The following is a 14,581-nucleotide window of genomic DNA, read 5'->3' as shown; positions in this document are numbered from 1 at the left end:
GTTGTAAGCTTTCTTCCCCTGTAATTCTTAGAATGGACCTTTAAATCTAGTCGCTTGATCTTTTTCTCTATCGTTTTCAAATGAGCTCTTTCAGATGGCAGATGACTGCATGTTCGAAGTTAATATGTGCATATCTGTCATTTTGCTCTTAAATAGAATCATCCCAGGTATCATAATCACTTATGGTTTCACACCTTTTATACTTCTTTTCAACTTACCGTGTTGTGTTGTTACAACCCTCCATTATTAGTTTTGCTAAATAAAAGTTATCTTTGTACTTCCTGTTCCATGTTTTCCTCATATTTCTTATATTCTAATGACATTTCATTGTTTTCATACACATGCAAATGTTTTTTCCATCATTATCTAAAATTAATCGGCATTAACCGTCTACGCTAGCCTTATCAACCACAACTAGTGTAAAACGTCATCAGTAAAAATCTATCCATCCTAAAATAAAACTATCAGATCCCATGAGAGGTAGCTGAAACAGCACTAAAAGGACTTTTACGTTATTTCCCTCAGCTCGTTCCCTGTGTTTTGTAGTAAGATAATCTAGCAGGTGTAGTCTTGGCTCCAACTTTCTGCCCTTTACATGGGTCATGACACTGCTGGCATAGGCAAGGCTAGAAAGTTTAATAGTCTAGTTTCTGGAATAGTTAGGCGTTTCATTGAGAGTCTACTTTTATTCAGTTGTAGAGATGCATTCTGTCCATTTTCTTTGGTTGCTGGTTCTCTGGGCTCCATCACATCCTTCGTTTGTGAGATTGCAGGTCTATGTTTGTTTGCCCTAGCTTTTGTTTTGCATTCTCAATGGAGGCTGTCTTGGATTAGAGTGAACACTCCCAAAGAAACTGTTAAAAGTGATTGGCAATGGGATGTTGGATTCTCTGCCATTGTTCCTACCTGCAGTTAGGGATATGCTTAAATAGCAAAATTATGGACCTGTGTCTGTTTATGAAGGATTATGCTACTGTGACAATATGGGGAAAATTAGTGAGGGGAGGGGATTTTGGGAGGAGGAGGGGAAACCCTAGAACCTATAGAACTACATTGTAAAATGGTGATGATGATGATGACGACGATACAGTTTTTTAAATCCATCCATCCCTCAATCATATGATTTACTCTAGCCAAAGCTGAAACCCAGAATTAGGAGCTGTAAAGACTGTAGTGCTCACATGTTACTCTTGCTGGACGCCACAATCAGCGTAATCGCCTGGTAGCAGGCTGCCGGGGAGGAGCTGTGGAGCAGTGGGCAGAAATTCTGAATCAGTGTCCCACAATGAAGTCCTTCCATTAGTGTCTGTTCAGCTGCTACCAAGAATAACCCAACTGTTCATTCATTTTGTTTGTCGTAGAATTCACATGCAATAAAACAGGCTGCAAATACTTTTCGGCTGTTAGGCACAGTGTGCGATCGATGCAGAATCAAATGAGAAGACAGACCCAAGATTCTGAAGTGATGAGCCCTTCTGGAATGGGCCTGATATCACCAAGCAGGTCGGGGAGCGGTCGTGGGCTACCCCGTGCCTGTGATGAATAGGATACCAATGATGTCTTCTTTTCCTGATCAGGTGCCCAGGAGGAACTGGACAGCCCAGCAATTTTCAGTGCCCAACTGTTGTATTGTCTCATATTCCTTTTCCCCTCCAACAACGAATCCTCCAACTCAACCCTGCGTATGTTGTTCCCTGCAGTACTCGAAGGCAGAAAGACATCCTGTGACTGCGCTGGAGAAAATGATGGAGTCGAGTTTCACTGGCCCCCAGTCCTTCCCCGAGGTCCCTTCTGCTGACAGAGGAAACCAGTCTGCCAAACACCACAGGTACAGGTAGCTAACCATGGTAGTGGCGGGCCAGTTCATGCCATGGGTATGCTCTACAACGCATGCCAAGATGTTCAGTCTTGCTGGTCCTGTAAGTCTTTCACGGAGGAGGGATTTAACAGGTAATCAGAGTTGCTGTTTTCCCTTGCAGGCCCTATTGGAAGGTGGGGGAAGCGATTAGGAATCCCCATGCTTTAATTAAAGACACAGACCAGTGAATAAAACAATTGTTTTCTGGAAAACTATTAAAACCGTGACATTTCCCCTGGCTTCCGTTTCCATCATCAGCAAAGTTCATGATTCATTCTTCCCCGGGCAGCTGATGGGTCACGCTCCATTTCTTCCAGCCTGGCTTTCACAAAAGCCTACCTCACAGTGAGAAGGATTCCGACAAGTCTCCTTAGTTCTCTAAGATCTTCTATTATCCACACAGTGGTCCTCTTCTGCACGCAGAGCACAGAAAGTGCCTTCCAGGTGGCCCGAGAAAGTAAAATCAAAAAGATTTTCATTCATTTGATGTCTCTGAGAAGTGGAACATGTATGTATCAAACTTTAGTTGAGACTTTAGTGTTTTATATGTAAGAGATCTGTAATTCCAAGAAATGATGAAATTTGGGAATAATACTGGAAAAGAACACATGTTTAGGTATGTTCAAATGTCTACATTCAATTTTCCTAATATATTTTTAAAGATCTATTTTATTTTTACCAGAAAGTCAGATATACAGAGAGAAGAAGAGACAGAGGAAGATCTAGTGTCTGGTGATTCACTCCACAAGTGGCCACAATGGCTAGAGCTGTGCCGATCTGAAGCCAGGAGCTAGGAGCCTCTACTGAGTCTCCCATGCGGGTGCAGGGTTCCAAGGCTTTGGGCCATCCTGTACTGCTTTCCCAGGCCACAAGCAGAAAGCTGGATGGGAAGCGGGGCTGCTGGGAATAGAACCAGCGACTATATGGGATCCTGGTGCATTCGAGGCGAGGACTTCAGCCCTTAGGCTACTGCACCAGGCCCAATTTTCCTAAGATTTAAGCATCTTTCTCTTAGTAAGTGGTATTGAAAATGAAAATATGTAATAAAAATCAGACAATTTTGTATGAAAGATAAGAAATAATAACTGTGCTTAGTAAGGATGAATATATGACACCAGCTCTTCGCTTCCATTTTCATTGCAAACACTTTGAAGTTCACCAAGTCAGATACATGTGTTATATAAGAAAGCTACGTCTTCTTTTGCCACTTGATGCATTGCATGAAAAAGATTTCATTGTTCCTGGCCACGCTGATTTTGAGATTTCAAATTACTCAACACTGATAGTTAGCTCTTGATGGCGATTTTTGTTTTCATTCAGTGTAATCAGAGAGTTAGGCACCGAAGGCTTGCTAATATTTTTAATGATTTAACTATATTCCGTCAGGCTTGACCTATGTTTGGATATAGGAGGAGGCTTCAGCTATTAGCTGCAAGTTTTGGCTATAGCCATTGTTGCATTTACTGAATGTTTCCTGGTGAAAACACCATTCCATTTCACCGGACCTAATTGGAGAAACAAGTCCAAGATTACCCACTTTTTAGAAGATGGATTGGTTTCTCCAAAACAGTATTTTCCCCTGCTGATTATCACACATATTAAAGTAGTATTCCACCCAGCTCAATAAAATGGTTTAATATTATGTTACTCTAAAACTATTACATGCGGTGGAAAAAATAAAGCACAGCCTCTGATACATCTGAGCTGTAATACCCTTGCTCCCAGCCCTTGTTCATTTCTGTGTTCGTTACTGTGGATTCCTGAAGTCACTGCCGATTCATTGATTATATCTTTAGGAGACATTTCTTTTTCTTTCATTCATTGACATTGCAATATCCCTTGGCGTTCAGCAGTTGATTGATAAACTGGCTTTAGCACTTTGTAAATTATAGCTTCAAATAGCATGGTTTTTGGTTTGTAAAACACGCAATAATAGCCTTAAATTTTTTCAGGATTGATAACCCACTCACTGATTTATAATTCCTGTCGACTGCTCCATAACTTCCCGAATGCCACAGGGTTATCAGGATTGAATAGTTGATTGATCAGTAGGTATAGAAATGTTTTATAAGATGGGACAGTTCTTCAAACAGGAAGACTCTGTTGTTCTGACATTTTGTCAAGCCATGAATAATTAATATCTTTCTGTATGCTGTAAATAGGTTTCATTTTGGACAATCGCTTTATGATATGACACTGTTAATTCAAAGGTGTCATTTCTATAGTTTATCCCCCACGTGCGTTCATGCCCTACCCCGATTTCTGCCCTTAAAAGCAAAAGTCTACGATCGCATATCATCCTTGTTGAATTTTTTTTTGATAATGTAACTCACTTAGAGAAAGCACGTAGGTAGGTTTTCTGCAGTGAAAGAAATCCCAAACCTTCAATGAGCAGGAAAAAGCTGGTTCTCTGTGTTTCCACTTGAGACAGAGCTACTGGACCACTGAGTGCGCTGGGTACCTACTATGTGCCACTCTCATGCGAGATGCATGGCATTCTTTTTGCTTTTATTTAAACCTTCAAAATAGGAAGACTTAAATAAAATCTCAGAAAAAGGCAATTAAGAGCTGTGTATCTTAGGCCCAGTAGCCTAGTGGCTAAATTCCTTGCCTTGCATGGGCCAAGATCCCATATGGGCCCTGGTTTTAATCCTGGTGGCCCCACTTCCCACCCAGCTCCCTGCTTGTGGCCTGGGAAAGCAGTCGAGGACGGCCCAAAGCCTTGGGACCCTGCACCTGTGTGGGAGACCCAGAAGAAACTCCTGGCTTCTGGCTTTGGATTGGTGAAGCTCTGGCTGTTGTGGACAGAAGATTTTCCTCTGTATTTTCTCCTCTCTGTGAATCTGACTTCAAATAAAAAATAAACAAACATTTAAAGAAAAGGTGTGTATTTTGATGCAAAAATGTCTGTGATAGATCTCTTAAGATGAATTTTTCAGAAGGCTCCTTCTGCTTAGTTAAGCACAATGCTAAGCTCTCCCCTTAACCCCTCTGTCTAGTCTCCCCGTTTCTTCGCCCTTCCCTGTGCCCCAGGAGGGCTGCAGGGTCCCTTGTCCTCTGGTTTCTGTTGATTTAAACGGAGACACAGATAAGAGACAGAAAAGGCCCTAGCACTTGTGTACCTACCTCCCTGGTTCTTGACCAGAGAGCCTGCCAAGTGGCCATCTCTTATTGATTTAATTTTTCTCCATTTTCATCAGGGCTCCGTGTCCTGTTTCATTCAGCTGGAGGCTTAGAAACATTTCCCATTGTTACAACCCCTGAGTATCTCTTCCAGCCTTATGTCTCTCACAGCCCTACGCTTTTCTCTTAGACACTGAATACATCTGTGCAAACGGTCAAATCTCCTCAAATGACACAATTGAAATGGCTGCTTGTTTCCCTGTGGAATTCTGGAACAAGTGCCTTTCTCAGAATTGCACGCATTGCAGCATACTGACATGAGACTTAGAGCCAGGTGCATCTGATGACAGCCCTGTCCTCTGAAGACGCTGTCATTGCCATTGGACGCTGGGTAGAAGTAGTCGTAGGAATCTCTTAATTCTTAGGGAGTCTAGTTCTTTGATTTAATGTCGTGTAGGGGGTAACCCTTTGTTAAGGTCCATGGTTTATGTCACTCCTGCCTTTTGCTGTTTGATGGCATCTACAAACACAGGAATATTTGGGAACTTTGATATACATATACATCAAATTAAATTTATAATCAGCTGTTTGTTAAAAAAAATATTTTTTTCTCAAATTTGATGAAAATCTGGAGAAGTGAGCCAGGAATTTAACACATATCTTAAAAAGAAAATGACTATTAAAGTGAGGTACTTTTTAGTTAGTCTGTCACTTACAAGTGAAAATGTTTCCATATAGCCCCCTGCTTCCTATGTTTAGATTTTGTGTGCAATAATATGGCCTTACAAAATTCTGAAGCTCACCTTTTACCTTTTGCTGGAAATTTAGGTCAACCTGATTAAAATAAGAAGCCATGGGCCCGGCGCAGTGGCGTAGTGGTTAAGGTCCTTGCCTTGCACGCCCAGGATCCCATGTGGGTGCCGGTTCTAGCCCGGCAGCCCCGCTTCCCTTCCAGCTCCCTGCTTGTGGCCCGGGAGAGCAGTCAAGGACGGCCCAAAGCTTTGGGACCCTGCACCCACGTGGGAGACCTGGAAGAGGCTCCTGGCTATGGATCGGCATAGCATTGGCCATTGCGCTCACTTGGGGAGTGAATCATCAGACGGAAGATCTTCCTCTCTGTCTCTCCTCTCTGTATATCTGCCTTTCCAATAAAAAAATAATAAAAATAAATCTTTTAAAAAAAATAAGAAGCCATAAAGATAGGAGCTTGTGTTTGTCAGGGTCTCCAGGAGTAAACAGGCCCCCTATTCACAGAAATGTTGTGCTTGTGAATGGCTCTTGGCCCAGAGCTTTGGGGATTTGGCTTGATGGTGTTTGAGTAGTTTGAGAGACCACCTGTGAGTTGATTGCTATGATGGTTTTTGGTTTGTTTTCTGTCGGACTTTCCCCAGAAGGAGTCTCTCCTCGTGCTGCAGCCCAGGACCAAGGAGTGGGGTGCTCCACAGGAATGCCTTCGGAAGGACCCCGCCTTCACCCCGCAGGAGGCTGGGTGGGATGATGGGACCAGCATATCAACAGCTAGAGGAATCCAGGATCCCAGACCAGGATACGATCCCTTGTCAAGGGTAGGTCTTCAAAGCAATGGGACTTAGGGAGGATGTCATACCAAAGCTATCACTTTCAACTGAATTATATTTTTCTTGGGGTTTTATTCACTGACTCTTTATTGATTGGCTTTTTGTGCTTGTTACTATATTTCCCCAAAGACAAACCATCTTAAAATAACAGTTATAAAGAAATTTGTTTTAGGGACAGTTAGACTGAAAAAAAAATATATAACACTAGGAAGAAAGCAAATTTAGCTATTTAGATAATATGTTACTATATCTATTCTAAAACAACTGGGAAGTCATCTTTTATAAAAATAATAGTAGAGATGACTTAAGAGGATTAAAATGTTCCTTCCTATACCAGTAGTTTTAAGGAACAGTACTTAATTCTTTAATTAGTACTACAAACAGTGCCCTAAAGAACTAGCTACAGCATTTGGACAGTTTCTGCTTCCATTCTGCATTTCTGGATGTGGATTTTAGATCAATATTAAGAGCTCATTGTCACAGTAGAACATATTGAACTCATGGATGACCTTGGGACTTGAGGGGTGCCACAGCTTATAGTACAAAAGATGTCCCACCACCCCGATGCGCTGAGCCCCACAAGGCTCACTACATGGTGACTCAAGTACAGGCTGGGTTTTGTTCAGCATGCATTTAGTTGACCTAGCACTGTCTACCAAACGCCAAAGCTCTTGCTAAAACTGGCTGAAGCTCAAGTCTCATCTTTGTTCCTTTCCTCTTGCATATGAACTTGAGAAAATCTTACCCTGTGAGCTTATGTTTTCTTATTTACAAGTGGAGAATAATAGCAGTTCCCTGAGGATGACCAGAAAAACTTTAAAGATAATGTCACATGTACAGAGCTTGCACCTGACTGCAAATAATCGGAGAAGTAGGACTTAGTACTTATAACCATGGAAATTATGGTGTCATAATGTCATTATAATGGCATCATTAATTTCAAGAGCCATGCATCCAGGTTTTTATTCCAGACATTCCAATCAGTTCCTTCACCCACATCAGGATATGGTGGCCTATAGTTTTTATCTTTCTGAATGAACAAGGGCAGCTTGCTATGCTGCTCCAGCCTTGGTTATTTTTCCAGATTGTCTGTCAAACTAAAGAACAAAGCAGGTGGGAGGTCTCATGTAGAACTTTACCTTTTCTTTTTTCTTTTTCTTCTGGCCCCTGGGTAAACTGCACACTGTCTGACAAAGCTTGGCAACAGATTTCTTTAAGACTAGAAGATAGGACATAAATAGCCTGCAGCCAGCTTTTGTAATTTTGAAGTAATTCCAAATGGACTGTAAAATGCATTTGATACAGATTTAGGGCGACAGTTGCAAATTCAAAGTAACAGCCAAGTTGTCCAAAATGTGTAATGCAAGTCAAAAGCACTTAGTATTTTTCTTGGCCTTATTTCTGGCTTACATTTAACCAATAATTATAACTAATCGTGTCTCGTAATTTTCTTTTAAATCACTGATGATACGCCATAAACTTTGGACAAATGTCAGCATGAGAAGAATTAAAAGAAAATGAACTTTGGAGATCTTTTGAAAGGAGAGAAAATCCATCCTGTGCTGCTCTCCTTTCTGTTGGGAATTGCTGTGTCCATCATCACACTATGGGGTCAGGTGTCAAGCCAGGCGTACAGGTGTCCTCAGGGGCTCAGAGATTCCCACTGCATGTTCAGGCAATACTTCAAGTATGGCCTCCTGGGGGACTCATATGGAATGTTGGAATGGTGGTAGCTTTGTTTTGGTTCAGTCACCATTGGGTTGTGGACATTCTCTGTGGCAGGCTGGGCACACATATGTTCCTATGTGTGATATGCACCTGATGTTGATAAACGGTGACTCTTAAGTAGAAGTCACCATTCGTTCATCCCAGGGAGCAATCTCATTCTCAGTTCTTGAAAAACAGCTATTTTCCACCCCTTGGGGACTGACTGTCTCTTTGGACTAGAAAAGGGATTAATAATAAAGTTTCACAGCTAAGGGCCCTCCTCAAATCTGGCCCTAGCTGAGAGGGGAAGTGAATGAATTTGTAAGATCAGCCATCTGCTGCTTATTTACTAGGTGTGTGGCACCGTCTGCTAGTTAAGTTCCTAGTGTGTGGCTTTTCTCCTTGGCACAAAGTGCAGCCAAGCTTGGACCCAGCACCTGTCTTAATGTCATCTGGGAAGGACTGAAGTAGAAAGGAGATTCTTGAGCAAACCTGGCCTGTGTCAACCATAGTAACAATTCAGAAATCTTCGAACTGGGTCGTGTCAGGCAAATCAAGCTAATGCCATCCTATGATGAATATAAAAATGGGATCACAATAGTTAGCTTCACATTTTAACCACAGACAGGATATGAAATGTGATGGGTATTTATCATACCTAGATAATACCAGTGTGTACTTCACATTAGATAGTCTTTGGATATTTTATAGATAATCACATTAAGGACAGTGGCATTTACATAACTAGCCCAAAATAATTTGGATAATTCCATGGAAAAGACCCAAGATTGAACCTTGGCCTTTCTGACTGAATAAACCACAACAACAGGAGTGTTTAAACGGAAGCTCTAGTTGTATGCTTCCAGGAAGAAAATTGAATTTCTACAATTTATTTCAATCCTGCTAATGCCGTATATCCCAGGAACTAAGTCTTACACAAGGAAGCAGGTGCAGCTTCCTTGATGATCAAATTACTGGAACTAAGTAACTGATTGTTGGGATCTTTCTTCTCCTAAAAGACTTGTTGGCTTACATAGTCACAGGCAAATGCATTTATGATTTCTTCCTAGAAGAATGAGATAAAAAGACAGTTCCAACAGGGTCATGATCAATGAATGACTAATTCATGGATTGGACAAGTGACAGAGTCATTGAATCATGGGACACAAAACTGGGAATCACATTTTGAAATTCAGCTCCACTTATAATTCTGCTCAAATCCCAGGACTGAGGCCCTACCAGCATTCCCGCAGAGGAGGGAAGCATTTGCCATGGTATGTCTGTTGTAACAGGATCCAGGCAATGTGGCCACTAGCCATCATTAGTAATCCGCTCAGAATCCACTACAGAATAGATGGAAAAAGTGAAAAATAAGCTTCCCTTTGAGATTCCAGGGCAGGGTATAGTATTGGGACTTGAAACCATCCTCGGGAGAATTCTAGTCAAGCCCATCTTCATATTTTTCTTTCTATTTTTACAAGTCCTGTATTCAGTAGCAAGCGGCTTGTAAGGCACCATTGATGGTCTTTGAAGGCCTCCTTCTGATCTAAGTCCTTTAGATTCAGCACTCAGGTATATTAGAAGAATGTTGTGTGTGTCTTGCTAGATTGGCCTTTTCTTCGCCATGCCATGCTATAAATGATTGAAGCAATGATTTTAAAATGCCCTCAAAGATATTTACATGTTGCACTAACCTTGCTTTACAGGTAGCGTTCTGATGCAGGTATTAAGAATATATTGCTCTCCCCATACCTCTCAGCTTACTAAAGTCTACCTGATGTCATAGTTTGATGGTATAGGACACAGTCCTATCCTGGCTGAGTTTCTTGGCTCTGTTCCAGTGGTAAATCTGTTCGGTAGATTTTCTGTCTCTTTGTACATATTAGCAGTGTTAAGAGAACAGGGCCTAGTCCTAAATAAAAAAGCAAGAACCTTCAACTCTCCTCCTTTGTTCTTGTTGAAATTGATTCATCGATCAGAACTTTTTGAAAACCAGAAAACCATCAGATTTTCAGTCACTTAACACAAGAGAGAAAGATGTAAAATTCCCCAAAGAGTGATCTTATGTGTGGTTTGCATACTTTGTGGGGGTAAAATTATGCCACATGAAAGAAGTATTCATGTTTACCTTAGGGTGTCCATTTGTTAGCATCCTCTGGTTTTCATCGTATTGGTTGTAACTCCTTTTTCTGCCACTTACTAAAGGTTAAATTTAGGGCAAGTCACTTGAGTGTGCCGTAGGGTAGTTTAGTCATCCATTACAAGACTATAATAATATATAAGCCACAAGTTTAAAGAAAAACTAATGAGGTAATAGAAGATGAAAATGCTTTTGTAAAAGTATTCTGCAATTGCTAACTCTACTACTATGCCTGAAAGTGGATATTAATTAGAATGCAAGGGAACATGCATATTCAAGATTTGTTCTTGTCTTCCCATGTTAATAAGATCAAAGTTTATTGATCGCCAACTCTGTGCTAGACATGGTAAAAGTAAATGAAATTCCAAAGACCAAAATCTGTCCTCTTTTTGGTCTGGTGGAATGGTAGACCTGAAAATCAGCCAATAACAATTTTTTTTTTTTACCAGAAAAATGTATAGTTAGTGTGCATCTCAATTTAAGATTGAAATTTAAATTATTCTATACACATAGAAATACAAGTGTAATTTGCATTATAAAGCAAACCAGGAAGTAATATTTACTGTATTGAGATTAGATCTGTTTTATATTACGGTTTTTAAAATTTTAAAAACTTTTATTGTACAATTGTATAGGCAATTGGATTTCCTTACCCCCTCCCCAAATTTCCAATCGGCTACTGATTTTTTCCCAATATTATTACAATAGTATAGTCCTTCATAAGCAGTCATATGTCCATCTGTCTGTTATTTAAGTGTTTCCCGACATTGCTGGAATGGAACGTGCCAGATATGTTCAATGAGAGACAAACAATGAGAACTAAAGGAAATTTTTAAGTTCTAAAACCATGTATCCATTCATCTGTAAGGAACCTGTCTGAGTTTGCAGCTCTGAAAAGCTCAAAGGAGGAAAAGAATCACAAGCCTTAAAGTACCAAGGAGAACAGCCAGAGGCCAACATTTCCAAAGCACTCGGAAGGCCATTTTAGCATCCTTGTCAACCCAGTACCATGCACCCATCGATTACCTTATTGAGCCCCACAAATGATGTCAGCAAAGCTAACTGGCTGAAGAAGCCCAACTGCACTTACTTCTTCCCCCTTCCCTGGATGCAGAGAAGTCATCTGCTTCCCGTCCCTCTCTTTGGCCAGGCCAACTGCCAGACAGGCAGTGCATAGGGAGAAAAGTGCCATTGGCACTTGAATTTGTGCCCCCTGAAATTCAATGTGAACCAGAAATGCATAGAAATGCAATGTCTTGATGCTTGTCTTTGGGCATCCCTATTGCCTCCAAGTAGGGTGGCCCCAAAGAAGTCTACTGGACTATGTTGTGGCTGAGAGGGTGGTCGAGTTGATGGAATAATGCCATTATGGGTTTCCTGTTTGTCACTACGGAAAGGCCACACTTACCTGCTCAATCCCCATTTACTTTGTATTCTAGGATAGAGGTCAGGAAGACTATATCCCACCTGCCTTTACAGCTGTGGTGTGTTGAAAGACCCCTGGACTTAAAGTAAGAAGATCTGGGTTTGAGTCTCAGTCTGTCACTTATTTTCTGTGTGACCTTGGGCAAGTCACTTGACCTATCTGAGCTTCAGTTTACTTCTCTGTGTAACTGGGAGCGTACTATCCGTCTCATGGGGTTGCTGTGAGAATTCAGTGAGCTGCTGCATGTGGTGCTTTGTGGACTGAGTATTACCCTCGAGAGGCACAGCAAGAAGCAGAAGGTGTAACTTCTTCTTTTTTTTTCTTTTTTCTTTTCCAGGTATTCATCCAATGGTTTAAAAACCCAACAAAATGCATCAATAAATATGCAACTGCCTTCAAGAGAAACAAACCCCTATTTTAATAGCTTGGATCAAAAGGACCTGCTGGGATATCCGTCTACAAGGGCCAGTTCTGTGCCCATCATCCCTTCAGTGGGTCTAGAAGAAACCTGCATGCAAATGCCAGGGATTTCTGAAGTCAAAAGCATCAAATGGTGCAAAAACTCTTTCTCCGCTGACATTGTCAATGTGAGTATCCCAGTCAGCGATTGTCTTATAGCAGAACAACAGGAAGTGAAAATATTGCTAGAAACTGTCCAGGAGCAGATCCGAATTCTGACTGATGCCAGACGGTTGGAAGACTATGAACTGGCCAGCGTAGAGACGGAGGACAGTGCAAGTGAAAACACAGCCTTTCTCCCCCTGAGTCCCACAGCCAAATCAGAACGAGAGGCACAATTTGTCTTAAGAAACGAAATACAAAGAGACTCTGCATTGACCAAGTGACTTGAGAATCTGTGCATTCTATGCTTTGCTCAACAGGAAAGAGAGGAAAGTAAATACAAATTATTTATATGCATTAATTTAAGAGCATCTACTTAGAAGAAACCAAATAGTCTATCGCCCTCATATCATAGTGTTTTTTAACAAAATATTTTTTTAAGGGGAAAGAAATGTTTCAGGAGGGATAAAGCTTCCGCTAAAGCTTTTGGGTAGAATTCTGAATCCTGTTTCAGTTAGTCCCAACACGGTCCTCCTCTTTGGCTCTTAAAAGATGTGGGCAGTTGACTCCCTCGGTCCCGCAGTGCCAGTGTACTTCTTCATCAGAAAGCCCTGGCAGATAACCTAGTTCCTAGAGATGAGCTGAAGCCTGGGGGTGGATGTGCCAGTGAGCAGGTGGCTCTTGCCATTTGGCTCACCCATCCCAGCCCCTGACTTTCTCTTGAACCCTACAGCCACATCCCAGGTTTTGTCATGTCAAGAAATGTAGTGTTTTGTATTTGATTTTTTGAAGAATGGTACCAAGACTGAAATGGAAAACAGGAGAGAGAAGAAGTAATTGAGGCAATCTTAACTATGTGTTTGCCCTCTTCCTCTGAAATGCGAAAGCGCAGAATCTCAGAGGAAGATACAAAAAATGTTATAGAGACAGAGAAAAAAATTCCAACCACAATGTTGTGTCACTAAAATCATGCTAATAGAGAATTTTTTCCCCTTTGGAATTGTTTAAAGGCCCTGAAGGCATGTTTCCAGTTTGTGTGTGTGTGTGTGTGTGTGTGTGTGTGTGTGTGTGTGTGTGTGTGTGTGTGTGAGCCCACTCACATATACTGTATGCACATGTGTTCATTGTACACATGTGTGTGCCTGTGTGTGTGTTTATTAAGCTTGCTCAAATTTGTTCTGAAACATCAGGGAATCTAATATTAAAAAAAAAAACCTTCCCTTCTAAATCTGTTCCTTTTAAATTTTCCCATTAAACATGAAGTTCAGTTAGTAAGTTCCTAAGTCGTGGTCACTTGCATGGTGGGTTCCATAAAACTCTTGATAACATCAAGCCCATTTTCTGATGTGAACACTTGTAAGAGGAACAACTATTGATTCTTTAAAGAAAATCAGTCTCCCAAAGCAAATTATTCTTTGGAATAATTCCAAATTTCTTTGGAATCATGCCTCCTTAAAATATTTACACAAGCCAAATATCCAATTGACCGTTGCTATTTCATTCCCCACGCATTTGTTTCACACCAGGTCTACTATGTGTGGACCAAGGCATTGGCTTCTGTGGTTAATACGGAAAGAATACATTGCTGAAATCACAAAGCCCCGACTGTTCAGTTCACAAGAATCCCCAAAAGAACAGCAAATGATGTTGTGTGTTCATTTGGAATAAAGCAATATTTTTACCACTGAGGTGAACTGAACCCTTTCCTGAAGATTTAACTGTCTGCTTCATTTTCCTTTACCTTCACGGGGCATTAAGGAAACCAGTGTCCACATGTCCAGTCTTTTTTCAAGTATCAGTGGCGTTGAGTTGTTATGTTTACATTGTTTTAATAAAAAGTCACAGTATTTGAAAGCATACAAAAGATTTCTTTTCCTGCAGTTTGGGGAAATGCTGGTTAAAATTTCTCTATTAAAAAAAAAAAAACAACTCCTATTCCGTGGAATAGGAATACAAATATTTCTGAATCAAACAATGAATATGTATAATTCTTATTTCGGGTTATATTATTCTTGTTGAAAATATATTTCAAACTGCTCTTAAAGAACATTCAATAATAATAGACATAATGCCATCTAGGGACCAGAAAAGACTCTATCTGTTTATCACAACTGTTGAGTCGAAATTCAAGGTCTTGAATACTGAAAATCTCTATGGTGGAAATGCATTTTATATTTGCCAGAAGGTTG

At 40.8% G+C, this 14,581-nt stretch overlaps 1 protein-coding gene across 7 annotated transcripts in view; it reads left to right on the top strand.

Annotated features, from left to right (window-relative positions):
- NRG3 (neuregulin 3) overlaps positions 1–14,249 on the top strand; it is a 931,214-nt gene extending 916,965 nt beyond the window's left edge. For 2 of the 7 annotated variants that reach the window (XM_040970437.1, XM_040970436.1), the window contains exons 7-10: positions 1,701–1,828; positions 6,397–6,546; positions 11,845–11,916; positions 12,169–13,272. In XM_040970437.1, coding sequence (XP_040826371.1) covers positions 1,701–1,828; positions 6,397–6,546; positions 11,845–11,916; positions 12,169–12,676 — 858 coding nt within the window. In that variant the 3' untranslated portion in view covers positions 12,677–13,272. Of the gene's footprint in view, positions 1–1,700; positions 1,829–6,372; positions 6,547–11,844; positions 11,917–12,168 lie in introns of all 7 variants that reach the window. The other 5 variants (XM_040970435.1, XM_040970440.1, XM_040970439.1 and 2 more) reach the window with 5 other exon arrangements.
- Positions 14,250–14,581: the final 332 nt, after the last annotated feature.

The sequence above is a fragment of the Ochotona curzoniae genome, unplaced genomic scaffold, assembly GCF_017591425.1.
Source record: "Ochotona curzoniae isolate NIBS_2020 unplaced genomic scaffold, NIBS_Ocur_1.0 scaffold_4763, whole genome shotgun sequence".
NCBI classification, from domain to species: Eukaryota; Metazoa; Chordata; class Mammalia; order Lagomorpha; family Ochotonidae; genus Ochotona; species Ochotona curzoniae.
The sequence above is the reverse complement of the archived record's forward strand: the minus strand, read 5'-3'. Positions and strand labels throughout refer to the sequence as shown.